The 20,389-nt window shown below is 40.3% G+C and overlaps 1 protein-coding gene across 2 annotated transcripts in view; it reads left to right on the top strand.

Moving 5' to 3' along the window:
- fbxl2 (F-box and leucine-rich repeat protein 2) overlaps positions 1–20,389 on the top strand; it is a 200,023-nt gene that overhangs the window by 127,740 nt on the left and 51,894 nt on the right. For both annotated transcript variants that reach the window (XM_078216569.1, XM_078216568.1), the window contains 4 exons: positions 347–421; positions 2,337–2,467; positions 7,156–7,216; positions 16,503–16,547. In XM_078216569.1, coding sequence (XP_078072695.1) covers positions 347–421; positions 2,337–2,467; positions 7,156–7,216; positions 16,503–16,547 — 312 coding nt within the window. The remainder of the gene's footprint in view (positions 1–346; positions 422–2,336; positions 2,468–7,155; positions 7,217–16,502; positions 16,548–20,389) is intronic.

Genomic DNA, 20,389 nt, shown 5'->3' on the forward strand with positions numbered 1-20,389 from the left:
TGAAGTGTTAACTGATCGTAGCTTCTGCTCTTCACAGTGTTGGCTAACCGGTAAATATTTGTCGTCTTCTGCTGATTTCTTGATTGCTGCCACATAATTTCTTTGTTTTTCATACATGACTATATTTTATAAAATACTGATGAAAAATTCCCCTTTTTTGAATCAATTTAACGGAATGATACAAGCAATTTTTTTACAAATGAGTATCTCTGGTTGAAAAGATGTCTCTAATGTACTAAAAAGCATGACAACAAACATTGGTACCTCCATTCAGACCTGTTTTGATTGCTATTGTGGTCTGATGCCTTGTTTCAGAGAGTAAGTACAGTTGTTTTTTTTTCAACAGCTGGATGATGACTCATTGAAACACATACAGGTTCACTGTCCAGAACTCGTGACACTTAATTTACAGGCATGTTCAGTAAGTATTTATTGAATTACTTATTTTGGAGTTAATTTGTACTTTTTCTCTGGTTTTAGTTCTAGTGTTCATATTTACTACCTGAGATCCTGGTTAGTCGGAACATTTCTGTTATGTAATATAGAAAATGCTGGACAACCAATAACTGCTTTACGCTCATAATTTGCACTATTAAATTTTTGGCTATCAAAAATCTGTGGATCTCGATTTGTTATTGTGATTACCATTGATTTAATGTAGAATCTATGCAACCATATCTTTGTGGAACAAGGAGGAAAAAGAAGAGAAACAAAGTGATAGAATTTGCTTGTGTTCAGAGCTGTGCATGCCCAATTTTTCCAAAAGATGTAAGGGAAGTTAAATGTGTATTTTGCATTCCCCTCTTTGGTTGCACCCATATTACTTACAATAACCTAGCTGGAACTTATTCAGTCAGTGGAATGTGCAGAAGAATGGTTGGGATGAATTGACTAAAAATGTTCCCTATTTTTGTAATGAAGTTCATGATTTCCATTGTCTTTTCTCTGAACTAACTAGTTTTAGGTTTTTAAACATAAATTAGTGAGGCATTGTTGTTTCTTTGCTTTGTTCTTGATGACTAAGTTCCACTTCAGTGTAATGGCAGTTTGATTCAGTTTTGAGTCCAATTTTATACTTGGTAATTAGTAATCCAAGACATTTATATTCTTCGTTTGACATATTCAGCATCCTGGTTAGATTTTTTAAGAACGATAGGTTCTACGTTTGCTGATTACAATCACCATTTAACACCTGGACTGTCTTACAGTGCAAAGGATATGCCTGATCCACAAGAATAAGAACCCGAAAGCAGCTCTCATGTTTCCTTGATACTTGTTTAATAACTCTTAATTGACTATTTAAAATAAGGGCTTGTTTCCTCTGCATGTCCAAAAAATTTCAACATTTGGTATTTTTATCAGTGTCTCAAAGTTAGTGATTAGAATACTGCCTAGTGCGAGCAATAATGACTTTGCTTCAACATTGTAAACGTTGTGCAAAATGTTGCAAGACATTTGCCTGGCCATAAGGATGCCACAAATGCCTTTTGATTATTTAATATTAAGTATGGTCAAATTAATTGGTACCAAAAAAGGCATTCTTACAAGAGCGAACTCCTTGGCAACATTGACTGCTCTAGGATCCTACACCATAGTCTATTGAAAATGTGTATTGCATTGAACTAGCTTTATGGACCCCTCACTTCATGTGTTGTTATGAACATTGCAGTTCCAAGGATACTAATCGTTCTTCTGTAATAGTTGAACTCACATGATCAGCCAGGAAAACTGCCACTGCTGCAGCTCCAGCTTGAAGATCAGTGAAAATAAGAAGTATGAATTCTATTTATCTTTACAAGATCTTTAGTGTGTGACTCTTTTACCTGGAGTTTTGCAAAATGCAAGAATATCCAGAACATACATGCAGGCATCATACAAGTTACTGCTGTAGATTAATGGCCTTTCAGTTGCCACTATGGCAATGTTGCCCCTTTTTTGGGATCAGAGCCGAAGAAGGACGGGCAAATGAGGAATGACTATGACAGCAAGGTAGATCAAAGGTACACTACCAATAAAACATTTGGTGCATATTTTCATGGATCTCTCACCACTTAAGCCAGCAGCAAGTTGGCAGGTGCAGGGTTGATCAAGATTTCAATCAAGTATCTGCCCAAATCTTCAGCCTGGAACTGACTGGTTTTAATTTGTTAACCTGGCTTTAGAGAGGCATATCTTTCAGCACTCTACTCTAGTTGCTTTCAACAAGTTATCCACAAATTCTCTTATTGATTCTGTCAAATTGCTGTCAAATTCTGTCAAACAGATTTTTATTCGATTTGTAGCTAACCTGATGGTCTAAAGCAACTATTAACCTGTAATTCTGTTTGCCTTCAAAGCAAATCACAGATGAAGGATTAGTAAGTGTTTGCAGAGGCTGCCATAAACTCCAATTTCTGTGTGTGTCTGGATGTGGAAACATTACTGATGCTTCCATAACCGCATTGGGATTGAATTGTCCTAGACTAAAGTGAGTATGACCATCAGATGTACAGCTCAACTTTATAGAAGCTCCCTAATGTTGAAAGTATAAAGTTGTCAAGTAGTTGCAATAACTGCTGCTTACGTTTTTGTGCCACCTTAATGTAACAAAGCATCCAACATTTTGCATTTGGGTGGTCGATCCAGTTTCAAAGGAGGAATAATTAAATTTTGGTCCATTTTGATGCAATTACCTTTGGAAAGCATTAGCAAGGGATAGGATATAAACATGTTGGTCAGTTTCCATTAGGTATACTATATCCAGTTCTTCACTTAGAGGATTACTGTGCTTCAGAATGTAAAAAAATAATTGATTCTGTTTATTGTTTTAAGTTTTAAGCTTATTTATTAGTGTCACAAGTAGGCTTACATTAACACTGCAATGAAGTTACTGTGAAAATCCCCGAGTCGCCACACTCTGGTGCCTGTTTGGGTATACAGAGGGAGAATTTAACATGGCCAATGCATCTAACCTGCACATATTTCGGACTGTGAGAGGAAACTGGAGCACCAGAGGAAACCCAGGCAGACACTGGCAGAGTGTGCAAACTCCACACAGACGGTGACCCAAGCCGGGAATCGAACCCGGGTCCGTGGTGTTGTGAGGCAGCAGTGCTAATTACTGTGCTACCGTGTCACAATGTGAATTGGGGTTATGAAAAAAAAAAGTTAACACGCTTACTTTGGAAAACAGATTTAGCATGACCTATTTGAAGTTTTCAAAATCTTGAAGGGAATTAGCAAAGTTGTTTTGGGAAAGTTAAATACATTATGAAGGAACATAAGTTTGAAAATGAAATGTAGAATATGGAGAGAATCAGGAAATCTTTTCATCAGTAAAGGGTACTAATTGTAAATTAATGTGTTTAATTGTGGCCGGTGCGGGGTGAGAGGGCATTAAGTGGATGCACCTGTGCCCCTATAAATAGCCACTGATTTGGGATTAGGAGGTTATGCTTGTAATCTCTAATCGTATAAATAAATACTAATAAATTTATGAAGATAGGCTCCAGTTGTATTCTTCACCAACTGGCTTTCTGGAACATAACAAATGAGCAATATAGAACAAATGACCAAAGAGGCCACTGAAACCTGCAGTACAAATGGGAGATGAAGCAACTGAATTAATATCGATACAAGTTTGAGGAATATGGTGATATGATGAGTAGATGCCATTTAGATTCACCAAGCATAGATAAATTTATTGAATAAACACTTTTTTCTTGTTTCTGAATAAAATTGTGTATGTGTTTAAGATTAGCTCTCTCAAAAATGGATAACGTTGTTTTAATATTGGTAAAATTGTGCAGATTTGGTGATCATTGCATCAGCCATAAAACTAAACATGTGTATTATAAAAGCAAATTACTGCAGATGCTGGACTCTGAAACCAAAAGAGAAAATGCTGGAAAATCTCAGCAGACCTGGAAGCATCTGTAAAGGAGAGAGAAGAGCTGACGTTTTGAGTCCAGATGACCCTTTGTTAAAGCTGATGCTATATTTTAAATTCCTTGAAACTAAGAAATGACCTTTAGTCATTAGATGCAAATTTGTCATTTTATTTTCCAATTTTTCTCTTTTTTTTCCCCCTCTTTTATAAATCTTACTGAGGTATGGTTTTATAGATGCCTTCAACCTTCTAATAGATCATTCAAGTACATTATTCAATTCAAATCCAGCACGAGGGGGCATGGCTTTAAATTGAGGGGGGGTAGTTATAGAACCGATGTCAGGGGTAGGTTCTTTACCCAGAGGGTGGTGAGGGATTGGAATGCCCTGCCAGCATCAGTAGTAAATGCGCCTAGTTTGGGGGCGTTTAAGAGATCCGTAGATAGGTTCATGGACGAAAAGAAATTGGTTTAGGTTGGAGGGTCACAGTTTTTTTTTTAACTGGTCGGTGCAACATCGTGGGCCGAAGGGCCTGTTCTGCGCTGTAATGTTCTATGTTCTATTAGTCATCTGCTCATCTTGAAAAGAGCTGTAGGGTGCTTTTCCACAATGAATTGTTTCCCAACTGATATCTTGCCTCTGCTCAACTGATGTTTGTCCACAGTATGTTGTTCAACTCAGGTTTGTTCGTTCTCAAAATGTGGGTGACACTGGAAAGATTCTATTTATGACCCATTGTCAGTTGCCATGAGAGGTTGGTTGTGTTTTTTTTTCCTTGAACCAGTGTAACCTTTGTGGTATTGATAACCTCCATGATGATGATGAGTTGGGAATTCCAAGATTTTGAGCCAGTAATGATGGGCCCGATTTTACCATTCAATTGCGCCCTTTTTTGGGCGTGAAAACTTGGTAAAGTCAGGCATGAGACGAATAGCTCGATCCATGTCCACGCTGATTCCCTCTTTACCAAGGCCCAAAAATGGACGTGATCAGGACTGCGCCCGAAATGAGTGCAACAGCAATTTAAATGCATTTGCATGCATTTAAATTGACTTAATGGGCTGGACGCCCAAACTGACCTGCATTTCCCCCTTTACCATCACATTTGCCCGTCCAGATTCAGCACGAAACAGACATGCTCAGCAAAAGTCTGTTTCGGGCGCTCCAGCTCCTGAAGAGGTAAGTCCAGAGCTTCCAGCAGCTCTCTCTCTGGTGGAGGGGGGGGTGGGGAGGGAAGCAGGCCAGATGGATCTCTGGTGGTAGAAATGGGAGGGGGAGAAGGGTGGGCCAGATCATTCTCTTGGGGAGGGGGGTGGGGGAGAGAGAGAGGAGGAGGGAGGCCCGATCATTCTCTGGGGGAGGGGGGGGGAGGGCCAGGTGGACCTCTGGTGGGGAGGGGGGGGTGCCAAATGGATCTCTGGTGGGAGGGGGGGCAGGGGGGCCCGTTGCCACTCTGCGGGCAATTGGTGGGGAGGAAAGTGGGGCAGGAGGTCGATCGGTCTGGGTAGCAGGGGGGATGGGTGCATAAAGGAGACAGTTATGTTGTGGGATGGGGCAATGTGGCAAGGGAGCATTTTTCAAATTTCTTTTTACTCTGCATGCACAGTTGAAGGAGCAGCAGCGTTTCAAGCGTGATCAGCCCCGCCGACAGGCTTGTGCAGCACGATTCAGAATAGCTGCATTTTTTTTTCAGGCTGAGTGCGTATGGATCGCTGGAGAACAGGGTTTAGAAGTCGGATCTGAATCACGCCCAGTTTCAGCACTTAGAATCAAAATGGTAAAATCGGGCCCGATGTGTCCAATCAGGATGAAGTGAAATGTAGAAGGAATACTTGCAAGTGATGGTGTGAACATAAAGTTGTTGTTCCTGCTCTATTCTGTGGTACAGGTTGCAGGACTTGGGAAGTATTGTTAAGTAAGCTTGGTAAATGGCTGAAGTATATTCTGTAGAGAATGCATTGAGTGGTGATTGCATTCTGACTGGGAAACTGATCAAGGTATCAAACTACTTAAAAGTTGTTGGTGTTGCCATGAGATGAGTGGTGAGTATTTCATCACATGAATTGAGCCCCTTAGAAGGTGGAGAGATGTAGAGAAGTTAGGTGTTGAGTCACTCAAAGCAGAGTACTTGGCACCAGACCTTTTCTAGTTGATATAGCTCTTCTAATTAAGTTACTGATCAATGATGGTACTCAGGGTGCTTGTGTGGGACTCTGCTGTTAAAAATATGGGATGGACAGTTGGCCTTTTTCCCACTTAATTATAATCACCCGAATAGGAACTCCAGGTGTTTTTTTGATCTGTTCCCCACCACCCCTGGACCTTAAATGACTGAGACCAATAGTACCTCCACTGATACTCCAGCTGAAATTCACCAACTCAAAATCAAAGTCCCCCCACCAGGAAGTGCATTGATCTCGCTGCCCTGAACCTTTCTGGTTTTGCAAACACACTGGATGGTGTGCAAAATATGTTGGCAACTCTGCTTTCTACTACTTGCTGTTTACTCTACTATTTAGCATGATAATATTTACCCCCAAAATTTTACTCACATTGGTTTCATAATTGTAATGTGGAGATGCCGGCGTTGGACTGGGATAAACACAGTAAGAGTTTTAACAACACCAGGTTAAAGTCATGGACTTTAACCTGGTGTTGTTAAAACTCTTACTTCATAATTGTACCCATTTAAAGTTGATATGCGTTGGAAACATACAAGATTAATTGTTGGTGTTCATTTTTTTCAAAATTTGGGTTAAAGAAATATAATTAGAATAAATGCAAGCTTTTTTTAAAGTCAAAAGTAAAGCAGTGTTTATAATGAGAAAACTTTGGATTTAATTGTTCTCTATATGATGAAAGTGCCTATCTCACTTTTGAGCACTTTCAGAATTGCCTCTGGAAATTCACCCTTGAAATTCATTTTGCACAAACATGTTCTAATTGGACAATGTAGTTGATGAGCAGAAGATAAATAATACTGAAAAATATTCTGTATTTTTATTCCTCAACTTGTGTTGGGTTGGTATGTTGGGAAACCGTATTATAATAAGAGGCTTGTGTTTCATATATCCTCTAATAATTACTGCAAGTTTAAAGTGCATTGGCATTGCGAATGAAATTAATCTCAACAAAAAACAAAGTTGTGCTCACAGAAATCATTTCATTTTATACATGGTTGTAACTTTGTTAGCATATTGTGATTGGAAAGAATGTGCAGATTAAAATTGGTTTCCCTCTTATCTGTTGACTGTATTTAGAAATAATTTGAGTGCTGTTTTCTTTCAGGATTTTGGAGGTAGCACGATGTTCGCATTTGACAGATGCTGGCTTTACAGTTTTAGCGAGGGTAAGTTTTTTTTGGGCTGTACCCTCTTGGCAATATTGGTTTTTACAGATGATAATTATAGCGTTTGCATATGTAAAATGCCATTCAATTTTTCCCTAGTCATGACAACCTCCACAGCCTGAGTGGAGTAGATTGGCAGCATCTTTGTCAATATCGCTAGGGATAAATTGGAACGCTTTGAAGTTTTAACATGGCCATGACATTGGAAACATTGTATATGTGAACTTTGCTGCACAATATGTTAAGAGAACCAATCTTGTGAGACTCCAGTTTATTTTTCCCTGCACCAGTGATGTATTCATGAGCGTTATTCTGCCAAATTATTCTCTCCCTGTATTTGTGAAAAGTTGGTAAAATATGGTACCAACTGGTATTCACTTTTTTTGTCATTGTTCTGAATTTATTTGTTCCACCACGTGCTGTGTCACATTCCCCAGACAACTTTTTACAGCTCATTATCCAGCATTTTCTGTTGTTATTTTATACTGATTTCTCTTAAAGCATGCAATATATTATCCTAGATCTGTCTGGACATTATGAGCTCATGCTAACCATAGATAGCTTCATTTATTGAACTCCGTGTCATCAACCTCAATGGAAATTAGTGGGTGCAGCAGTTGTATCTATTAATGGTGATCAGGACTGGTCAGTTGCCTGATTTAGTACTGGTTCCTCTACCCTTGTACAGTTTGAGTTCATTCTTCCTCTCTTTCTTTATTCTTGTTTCCCCAAAAGTTGGTGATGGTCACCCACCTAGATGTTAATCTGCTAGGTGTGTTCAAAGCCCTCTTCTCAAGTTCACCGGAGGTCTTGGATACTCCCAGTTTCTAACTCAGTTTAGGTTTTGTTGACTATTTAGGGCCCCAAGCCCTGATATGGTGCAGGTTTCTCTTGACATTATTGACTATTGATTTTAATTCCATTAATTCTTGTATCTGACAATGCAGTTAGCTTTGCTGAACTTGCCCCTCTCGCAACACTAGCATCAGGGTCCTGCCCCCAGAAATCTTTCAAAGTACGTAAGAGTTGGAACCAGACAATGAAATGAAGTGAGTGGGCAATTGCACTTTTACCAGAAGGTGCACCTTTGCCAAATTTGAACATGTGTTTCTGGGCAGTCCTTCACTCCAACTACTTTGGGAATCTTGAACTGGTTTAAATTCTTGCAGCTCTCCTTCATATAGCATAATGTAATATAAAATGGACTTTTCCATACTAAGAAACAAATAGAATTCAATAGATCCCAAAATATTATGGAGAATCCACCTAATCTTAGATTTCAGTTGCTTGACGTTCCTCAGAAAAGTCAAGTTCAGGGAGGCAATGATGGTTCAGATCATTCAACTGCTAGGTCAAGGTCCCTAGCCACAGTAGAAGTAAATGACCTGGTCAACCAAGGTGCTGTTTCCAAGTTTCAAGCTGCCAGCCCAGAAGGCTGATCTTCTTTCTTTTGCCCCTGATATTCACTAAATGCATCTATAATTGTAGACTTCATTATGCTACAATGCTTGCACATCCACTTCTGTGTACATGACTTGCTTGTGTTGGAACCCTTTAAAGGCACCATGGACAGCAGCTTCCAGGACATGCAACATCAATCTTGCATTTATGCAGTACCTTCTAACTTGGGAAAACATCACTGGGTGCTTCACCAAAGCAAGATTTTAAAAATTGGACACTGAACTAAAGAAAGACGTATTTTAAAAATGGTGACAAAAGGTTGGCTTGAGATGAGTTTTGAGGTGGAGAGGCAAAGGATTTAGGAATGGAATCTAAGTGTTGAATCTTAACAGCAGAAGAAACAGCCACCAATTGTAGAGTGAAAGAGGAATATGGGAGTCAGAGGGATAAAGTGTGTCGGCACAGCTGGAAGGCACAGGTTTTTAAAATTTATTCATTCATGGGATGTAGACGTGGGGTCACGGGCTCAAGCTGAGAGGGGCGAAGTATAACTCAGACATCAGAGGGACGCTTTTTACACAGAGGGTGGTGGGGGCCTGGAATGCGCTGCCAAGTAGGGTGGTGGAGGCAGGCACGCTGACATCGTTTAAGACTTACCTGGATAGTCACATGAGCAGCCTGGGAATGGAGGGATACAAACGATTGGTCTAGTTGGACCAAGGAGCGGCACAGGCTTGGAGGGCCGAAGGGCCTGTTTCCTGTGCTGTACTGTTCTTTGTTCCTTGTTTGTTGCTGGCTTAGCCAGCATTTATTGCCCATCCCTGAGAGCATTTTAAGAGTCACCCACATTGCTGTGGGTCTGGAGTCACATGTAGGCCTGACCAAGTAAGGGTGGCAGATTTCCTTCCCTAAAGGATATTCATAGAATCCATACAGTGCAGAAAGAGGCCATTCGGCCCATCAAGCCTGCACCGACGACAATCCAACTCGGGCTCCAGCCCCGTAACCCCATGTTTTTACCCTGCTAGTCCCCCTGACACTAAGGGGCAATTTAGCATGGCCAATCAACCTAACCTACACATCTTTGGACTGTGGGAGGAGACCGGAACACCTGCAGTAAACCCACGCAGACACGGGGAGAACATGCAAACTCCACACAGTCATCTGAGGTCGGAATTAAACCTGGGCCCCTGGTGCTGTGAGGCAACAGTGCTAACCACTGTGCTGAACTATTAATGAGCCAATCAAAAATGGTTCCATGGTCATCACTAGGCATTTAATTCCAGATTTCTATTGAATTCAAATTTCACTATCTGCCATGGTGGGATTCAAACCCGGGTCCCCAGAGCATTACCCTGGGTCTCTGGATTACTAGCCATGATACCACTATGCAGGTTGGTGAAGGATATGAAGGGGTGAGATCATGAGATTTAAATACAAGGTTGAGAATTTTGAATTTGAGGCTTGGAGAGGAATGTTGAGCCAATGTAGATCAGAAAGTATTGAAGGACAAATGGAACTTTATGTTGGATATGTTATGAGTAAACATTTGGATGAGTTAAGTTTAAGGAGGGTTTAAGATGGGAGGCCAGCAGTGAGAGCATTGGAATGGTAGAGTGATCTGTAACAAAGGTTTGAATGAATTGAGCTAGGGGTCAAGGCAGAAGATATTGCAGTCGAATTTGATGGTCTTTGTGACAGAGATTATGTGGGGTCTTAAATTCAGCTCTGAATTCAATGTGACACCAAAGTTAAGAACAGCTTGGTTATTCCTGAAGCAGTGTCCAGGAAGGGGTGGAATTGGTATTGAGGTACTAAGTTTTTGGTGGGAGCCAAAATTGATAGATTCATGCAAGATGTTTAACTGTATTAAATATGATAAATCTTATTGGGAATCAAAGTGGGACCTGTTGCCAGCTGATGTCCTTTTCAGACAGTCCTGGACAAAGTAGTCTTGTCCCCAAACTATGTTTAGTGAAGATGGCTTTGCGGAGTGAATTGGCGTGCAGCAGTTCATGATTAATTTCAGCAGCTATTTTCATAGTACCAGGGCAAGACCAAAGCTTCTACTTGATCATTCTTCAGCATGTTCCATTACCCCAGTGAGCGTAGATGGAGCTCAGGGTCTCGTTGTTGATTCTGCTCAAAAGATTCTTCAGATGTGCAGACAGAACCATTGCCAATTTTGACACAGAATAGTTTGGTGATGGAGTTTATGATGGGAGCCAAAGTGATGGTTTCAACAAGGTGCTTGGCTTCATTAAATATAGACACATTATTTAGTCAAAATACCAGTGGACAAGAATGCACCTAATTCAATGGATTGAAACTTTGAAAGGTGTGGTAACTTGACAAGGAGGACGCACACATTTAAATGCTTGATCGTCTTTACTGCAGAATTATAAAATAACATGGTACAGCATGGACACACAACCTGGCAGCAGTGATGAGCAAATCCCTCGTGGCAACAACAACAATCTGCACAAGCCTGTGCTACCAATGATGTCGCCTGCGCATTGCTTGCACTGTGTGATGACATCAGTACGCATATTCAATAGGAAATTGCTTAGTGTATACACTATAACTCACTTCCTCCACCCCCCACCCTATCCTTAATTTTAATCCTCCTTCAGGGAAGACACGGTAAGTAACTACACCATGCTACTGAAAGCTTGTGGAAACTATCAAAGTGGTTAACCCCTTTTTAACTAGGACTGCCAATCAAACACTAACACATAATGATACACATGTCTCAACTGTACTTCAGTCTTTCAGGAGCTTTGCAACTATGCTGTGACCTGCACCGTACCTTGGTGTTTCAGTGGACACTGTTGGGGCTTGTCCCAGTTGAGCTGGGCTTATGGGTGCAGGAGGAGGTCGGATGTCTGTAAATAAATGTGTCTCATCCTCTCCTGAAGCAAGGACCACTGGATACCTCTACATCAGGAACCATTTTCTGTTGGGATTCCATAGTAGCATTTCTTTCTGCCACGTGGTCTGGAAACTTTATTGTTTCAGAGTTTTGACAGACGAATGTGATCATGGTGTCTGCAAATGACTCTTCCGTCAGTTAGTTTCACCATTAAAGAGACTGGATGGACCACTTTGTTTGAGAAAAACTCCAGGCAGCCAGCATTGGTTACTGTCAAGATTTCTCACATAGACTTGGTCATTTGGATTGCAATATCTCTTCCTAGCATGGTGGTCATGTTTCTCCTTCTGCTTTTCCTGTTTCCTTCCCACTGTCACTTTGACATTTGGAAGTAGCAGAATCAGAGGTAAGATTTTAGTTCCCTGTCCATCAGCATTTCAGCAGGTGAGAGCTGATGCGGTACTGAAACAAGAACTGAGAAAGCCTGGTTCCAAGCGTTCCACGTACCATCCTATTCAGTCCTCCTTTCAGTGTCAGCATAGCTCACTCAGCTAAACCATTTGAAAACGGATGATTAGTAGCGCGTATATGGTGTATTCTATTTCCCTGCATGAATTTCTGGAGCAAGTCACTCATAAACGTTGTGCTGTTGTCAGAGATGAGAGAATCTGGTAAGCCATGAATGGCAAAAACTTGGCACAGCTTCTCTCTTGTAATAGGAGCTGTGATGTTGCCCATGATGTGTACTTCCAGCCCCTTGGACTGCGTGTCCACAATGGCTAGAAACGTATGATCCATGAAAGGACCTACAAAGTCCACATGAAGCCTGGACCAGGGATGGTCAAGCCACTCCCATAGATGTATTGGTGCTGGTACCACCATGTTTTGGTTGATTTGACATTCAGAACAGGATTTCACCTTGTTCTGCAAGTCCAGATCCCTGATGGGTCACCACACATATGATCTTGCTAAACATTTCATTGGGAGGCACTCGGGTGAGCCTCATGAACTTCATCCACAACCAGGGCATGGGATGACCACTCTAGGTCCCCAAGGAATGCAACCATCCTGCACACTACACTCGCCTTTCATTTTGCATATGGTCTCCGTTGTTCATCCCCTATGACAGGAGACCAACTATGCATAAGGAATCTTTTAATCTTGAACAGGACAGGGTTCGAGTCTGTCCACTAATAGATCTGCCTTGCATTCACAGGAGAATTTCAAAATGTCTCGAGCAAGAAAATCATCTCTGGAGGAAATAATATTTTGGGCATAAAGGGAGCAAACTCTGCATTTGCATTATCCTTCCCTGCCCTGTAAACAATGTTATACAGGTAGGCTGACGTCATACAGATAGGCTGAAAATGTGAGAGCCCAACGCTGTTTCCTCACAGACCATGAGAGGAATGCAGTTGGATTCACTAAACAGGCTCATTTGTGGTTTGTGGTCTGTACATATAGTGAATGGATGATCATAAAGGTACTGATGAAACCAAGTTGCAGTGAAAATGATGGCTAGACCTTCCTTGTGTAGCTGTAAATATCCCTTTTCAGCTATTGTCAGTATGCGTGTTGCAAAAGCAATGGGTTTTTCTGACCCGTACTCCTCCAGATGAGAGAGCACTGCCCCGATACCGTAGGGCGAGATGTCGCATGACAGAATGAGCTCTGTCATGATCAGTACGAACCAGCAGATTGTCTGATTGTGGTGATTCTGAACAAGTGCAACAAAATCTGCAAATTAAATTTCCACCAATTTTTGTGGTGTTGCTAAATTCCTGACTGATGTAATGGCACTTCAGGCATTGTCAAAACACTTCAGGTTTCATTAGGAACAAAAGGTATTTACTGATGAGGAGAAACTACATACAGGGGTTTGCAGCGCTGACCTGTCTTGGAGCAACAGCCCCGGCTGTTCCAGTCCTTACATGGCTTCCAGATGTATTCTGCCTGAGAGAAGACTTCACCTGCTGGGGGTGACGACCTGCTCTTGGTCCCCATTGGTCCCTCAAGCCAGATGACCCTCTTCTGCTGCGCTGTCGTAAATCACCACACTGACTAGCTTGTAAGTCTTTGTTCCACACCTACTCGGGAGAATTGAATGCTTTTTAGCCTCATCTGCAATTCCATTCACCAAGAAGTGTTCCAATTTTTCCACATATTCAGTCCAGTTCCTGTTCTCCATAAACTCGCTGATAGTCCCAAACATGGCCATGATGCTCCTGACTTATTTTTCGTTGGCGTACCCTCGCAGCCGCCAGTCAGAGCCCTTGTCCCTTTGCTGATAACTGCCTTGCACATGGCGGACTGCTAGTGAGGTAGCAAAACTTTGTGTCACCATGCTGGAGCTCAAATTTTACCTCGTCATCAAGAAGACATGGTAACTTGACAAGGAGCATGCACATGTTTAAATGCTTTATCGCTTTTACTGCAAAAACATAAAATAACATGGAACAGCATTGACACCTAACTGATGGCAACCATGAACAGGTTCTTTGTGGTAACAACAACCCACACTATCAATGATGTAATCTGCACATACTTGCACTGACTGATGTCAGTATATATATTCAATAGGAAGTTGCTTAGTGTGCACACTATAACACTATATAGCAAATGGTATATCTGTTTCTCGGCCACTTTTATCTATGGCTCAAGTCAAACTGTCGTCTCTTTAGACAGTTACCAGCTCCTAGTACAAAATAAATGCATATTGGGTGTTTTAATCAGGGAATGACATTCAGGATAAACTTGAACTGGAGTGGATTATATAGCAGCCAATTCATTGAGTTTTTCTATAATGCAGCCTAAGGAGAGATGATCCAGGCCATTTCAGGACTTGGAATTATCCAACAATCTATCTTTTTGCATCATCTACCATCAACTCCATGGACACATCATCCCTTTTGCTGACTTTTGTGGTTCCTTGCAAAATCGGAAGTGATTATGCTGATACCCGGTAATTGTGTATTCACCTTACAAACCAAATCTTGAGAGCCTTTCTAACATTAGAAAACTGATCTGAAAACACTTTGACACAGTGAAGGAATTATTTGCCTAATTAAGTGAGAAAAGTATTTCTACAATAAAGGTCTTTCCTTTGATACTTGTTTAAATTGTGAAATGAGTTTAGCCTGTAGGTGTTTGCTTTGATCTTATTATTTAGCATCATGTAGACGTGACAGAAACCAGTCTTCCTTTTTGTATAGTAATTAGTGCCCTCCACAATGCACTTCTTGAATACCATCTTCTGATTTATGTTTCATTGTTTGGGTCTAGAACCTTAATTCTATGACTGCCACTGAATCCTCCGTGGGACCTTTATTTTCACCATTTGAACCTTTTGACTTCTGTGACATAAACTCCTTCCTTTGATTTGATTTAGCCCAATTTAACGTCTGATCCAGATACTTATTAGACCAACCTGTTCTATCGTGTTAGATCCCATCAAAGATTCCTATTGAAATTATTTTCATCCAGTGAATTGATAATCACTTCTTTCTATTCATCTTTCCACCAGTCAAACATAAACGTTAAACCAAGGCCCATGCAAAGTGAAGATCACATCGTTCAGCACAGATTGTGGAATATTGTGTACGAAATGGCAGCGGATGCTGCGTTCACCTACATAACAAGTGACTGAACTTAAAAGCAATTCATCACATGGATGTACTCCGACAATGTATGGAAAATACCAAGAAAAATTATCTAGCATGTGGCGTCATTTCATTCTTCCAGTTGACAGCTTGCACGTACCATATTATTATCTGTTTATCCCATTGGACATTCCAGGAGATTTGGAAGGCAAAATAAATTGCTGTCTCAAGACTGTGACTATTTTGTGTACTGTGTAGAATTGGGAGAGAAATTGCACCTATAATGCTTTCAATGTCATGACATCACATCAAAGCATCTTTGAGAAATAATCTGATTTCCTGGCTCACAGGAACCCCACATATTGTCCAATTTGTTGTATGTATACAGTGCCTTTCCTTCAAAGATTGAAAAGTGAACTTTTTAAAAGATTAAATAGTGCTGTAAACTGTTACATACCTTGTGTACAGTACATAAACAGATCATTCGATCCAACTGGTTTTATGTTGGCAAACATGCTGTGCATTAGCTTACTTCATGTAAGCCTGAGACCATACCTTTCTAATCCTTTCTTCCTTGTGTACTTATCTAGTTTTTCCTTAAATGCATGCGTGATATTCACTTCAGTCACTTTTGTAATAGCATGTTCCACATTCTTATGACTCATTGAGTAAAGAGGTTTCCCCTGAATCCCTACTGGATTTAATGGTAACTATCTTGTGTTTATGATCTCAAGTTTTGGTCTTTCCCGTTTTGCAGAAACGCTTTGTGTATACCTTATCTTATTCTTCTGTAATCTAAAAAATATCAGAGAACTTGGGCTCAACAAAAACAGAAAATGCTGGAAAATCTCTGCTGCTCTGACGAAGGATCATCCAGACTTGAAACATTGGCCCTATTTTCTATCCACAGATGCTGTCAGACCTGCTGAGATTTTCCAGCATTTTCTGTTTTTGTTTCCAATTCCAGCATCCACAGTAATTTGCTTTTATCTTGGAGAATTTGGCTTCTCTTTTCTTAACAAAAAACACACATTGTTCAGCTTTTCCTCATGAGTATATCTCTTCGTTCTGATATCATCCTTGTCACTTTTTAGCGCGCCCTTTTCAGTGTCTCCATATAGATTTTATAATATGGAGATCAGGACCATTCACAATACTCAGTTTGATCTAACCAGTTCTGCTTAACACAACTTCACTGCTATTCAATTCTATTCCTCTTGAAATGTACTCCAGTGTTTGGCTCTTTTTTATGCCCTTATAGACCTGTTAGTATATCTCAGATTTTGAATCAAGTAGGATCAAAATAGTGTACATGAAATACAACATTTTAAGTATACTAAGATGTGTACAGTGTAGAAAATGCATATTATATACTATTGAAGCTAACAAATAACTGTTTTGAACTATATTTTAGAATTGTCATGAACTTGAAAAGATGGATCTGGAAGAGTGTATTCTGGTAAGAACTTCTTTGAGTCTGTTGTTTCATTTGTATCTGGTTGCATTTGAACTAAGTATATAGTAGCTATGTTTGCTATGTAGCTATTCTAAGCTAATACTAAAGCAGAGGGATTTCTTAATTTGTGGATTGTACCTAGTGTTTAGACCTTTTTTAAAAATTCTTTCATGGAACGTGTGTGTTGCTGGCTACACCAGCATTTATTGCCCTCCCTAATTGCTCTTGATTAGATGATGGTGAGCTGTCATCTTGAACTGCTTCAGTCCATGTGGTATAGGTACAGTGTTGTTCGGAATGGAGTTCAAGGATTTTGACTTCGAAACAATGAAAGAATGGTGACAAATCTCAGCATGGGGAGTGGCTTGGAGGGGATGTCCAGGTGGTGGTATTGACCATATGTTTGCTGCACTTGTCCTTCTCGATGGTAACGGTCGTGAGTTTGGAAAGTATTATTTAAGGAGCCTTTGTGCATTCCTGCAATACATCTTGTAGATGCTACACACTGCTGCCACTGTGCATTGGTGGTGGAGGGAGTAAATGTTTTTGCAAGGAGTGGTATCAAGCAGGTTGCTTTTTCGCGGATGGTATCTGCAAAAGTTCCTGAGTGTTGTTGAAACTGCACTAATTCAGACAAGTGGCCAGTATTCCATCACACCCCTGACTTGTGCCTTTTAGATGGTGAACAGGCTTTGGGAGTCAGTAGGTGAGTTATTTGCCATAAGATTCCTAGCCTTTGACCTGCTCTGATAGTCACAGTATTTATATGGTTAGTCCAGTTCAGTTTCTGGTCAGTGCTAACCCCTGAGATGTTGATAGTGGAGGACTCAGCGATGGTAATACCATTGAATGTCCAGGGGTGAATATTAGATTCTGTCTTGATGAAGATGGTTATTGCCTGGCATTGTACGGCACAAATGTTACGTGCCACTTGTCAGCCCAAGCCTGGACATTGTCCAAGTCATGCTGCATTTGAACATGGATTGCTTCAATATCTGAGAAACCAACATTTACTTTGCTTACTCTTTTCATTTTTAAATACCTGTAAAAGCTCCTACTGTCTGTTTTTATATTTCTAGTTAGCTTTCTCTCGTGATCTAATTTCTCCCTTTTTTGCAGCCAGTTTTACTGGCTGATTTAATTCTATCCAATCTTCTAACCTGCCTCTAATCTTTGTGGAATTATATACTTTTTCTTTCAATTGAAGATCAGCTACAGTTGGCACATCTTTCCCCTAGAATCTTTCTTTCTCAATCTTCGCTGAGTTTTATCTCCATAAATGTCTGCCACTGCATCTTTATTGATTTATTCCTTAACCTAATATCCTAGTTCACTTTTGCCAGCCTTTTCTTTATACCCTCAAACTTCCCCTTATTTAAGTTGAAAACAATAGCTTTAGACTCACTCTTCTCTCCCTCAACCTGAATATGAATGATCATGTTATGATCACTGCTACCTAGGGGCTATATAGGGATAAATACCTGATGTATAACAAAAGATGTGATATTCTGATTGTTTATATTCTTGTGTTGTCTGTTGGTAAGTGAGATTTTTAGGTTAATTTGTATGGGGTGCATTATGTTGTTGGAAATTTTTGAGCATTTGGGCAATATGAATAAGCAATGATTCACAAGATTTAAAAGTACATTGTTGAAACCACTGTGATGTTTGGTGCTACAGTTTTAACAACTTATTGTATATTGTCATGCACTTGCATTGTTAAGTATCTTTCAGAAGAACATCAAATGCACATGATGTAAAGGATTTTTGTTTTTTAAAAATCACTCATTAGCTGTCTCAGTTTTAATGTAAGGTTCTCTGATTAGCTATGGAAGTATCAAATGCAACAGTCCACTTGCTTGTATTGAATATTTAAGCTGTAACAAGTCCAAGAGCATTGTGTCTTGCCACTAGTTCCTTCACTGCCATTATTTTCTGCACTTTATGTAGCACATCAATTAGCATCTTCACATCTGCAGCACAGAAATCGTATGAATACACCGTTTTCTCTCTCTTCTCCCTTTCCACCCACCAGATCATACTGTGGGGAAATTGGACATTGACATGATGATTGACAGCTTTTACAGTGCAGTTGATATTTCGTCCAAAATGAGTGTTGGAATATAAGAGCGATTGGCCACTTGAACATGGAACTTGATTAATCCTGACCTTCTTGATCCAGTTTTGTAATCAACACTTTTACTGAGAGAGGAAGATAAATGAATGTAAAGCTGGGGGTGCCCACACAGGAGGACACCAAATACTACCAAGTTAACAATGACAGCATGTAGTCAAGAAGTACATCTCAAAATGAAACTGCATTTAGGAAATCTTTAGTTCCGTATCTTTATCCTCTCTCCAGTTGCAGCTTAATTTAAATTTCAGTCCTGACACTTAACCCAAGGCATCAACTAGCAATATGAAAATATTGGTGTAATATGGCACGAATGTGGGTGATGGTACAGTTGGGGATCCAGAGATACCAATCTGTAAAAGCTGAAAAATGACAAGACAGGAAAAGAAAAAGAGATATGTGCTCAATTGTGGATAAAATGGGGACACCTCATTTAGTAGGAGATTTAGCAATCTATAATATTCAAGGCACAATGACAAACTGGTGACAAATCTCCTTTGAGTAAAATAGTTATATTATAACCTAACTGGGGTAAAAGCAGTCACAGACCTGAAATTTCTGTTGTAAGTGGCAGGCAAACATCGGGAGAGCTGTTACAAGCCATTGTTGTCTCCCCCAGACAAATTAAAGAGTATAGGTTTTGGAAGGTTTGTGGAGTACTGCTCAATTGTGTTCGGGTGAACTTTTCTGCACTTCCTGGTACAGAGCACTCACGATAAATAAATACTCCAGGGAAAGCAATAGACTCCCTGTGGAACAGGTAAAACTGAACAGTCTTCTTGAGCCTTTTCCTCTGTTTCTCCCCCTCGCCTCCAACACTAAGGAGGAGCAGGAACTGAGCAAGACTGAAAGCATAAAGAGAGCCCTGAAGGGAGGCAGTGTCCTTGTTCAAAAAAAGAATGAAGTGTGACGTCACAGGAAAGTAGTAATCAGTTGGCAACTTATTTCTTTTTGTCTCTGCCTGAATTAGGACATTGATTTAAGCTAGAACCAAGACACTAAATTTCCCAGAACTCTGTGATTGAATCCCTCCAGTTAAGTTTTTGCTCATCAGAGTATCTAAAAATGGCATCATGTCTGACTGTGGCAGAATTCCAACGCTCCTTGACCCTCTCAACCTGTTTGCAGTCTTTGACACAATTGATCAGACCATCCTGCTTGAACACCTGTCCATTGTCATCATGGGTGGAACAGCATTTGCCTGGTTCTATTATTAACTAATCACAGCTAGAGTATCACTAATATGGCTTTTGTTTCTACACCAACACAATTATCTATAGGTAAGCTCTGAGGATCTATCCTTGGGTCACTTTTTCTCATCTATGTGCTGCCCCTTGGCAACATCATCCGAAAACACCTCAATTTCCATGTGTACACTGACATCCAGCTCCACCTCTAATTCATTACAGTCTCTCTTGATCTTCCCCCTTTCTCTAAATTATCAGATTGCTTATCTGACATGCTATACTGCATTAGCAGAAATTTACTCCAATTAAATATTGGGAAGACTGAAGCCATAGACGACTCCTGCCTCACCACAGATTTACTTCGCTCTTCCTGGTAACTGACTGAGGCTCAACCAGTCTGTTCACAACCTTGGTGTCACATTTGACTTGAATTACTTTTTTTTATCCCCCTCTGTAACACTATCCTGCCTCAGATCTGAAATCCTCATGCATGCTTTCATTATCCTCAGACTTGATCATTCTAA

This window comes from Mustelus asterias, chromosome 7 (genome assembly GCF_964213995.1).
Source record: "Mustelus asterias chromosome 7, sMusAst1.hap1.1, whole genome shotgun sequence".
Lineage (NCBI taxonomy): Eukaryota > Metazoa > Chordata > Chondrichthyes > Carcharhiniformes > Triakidae > Mustelus > Mustelus asterias.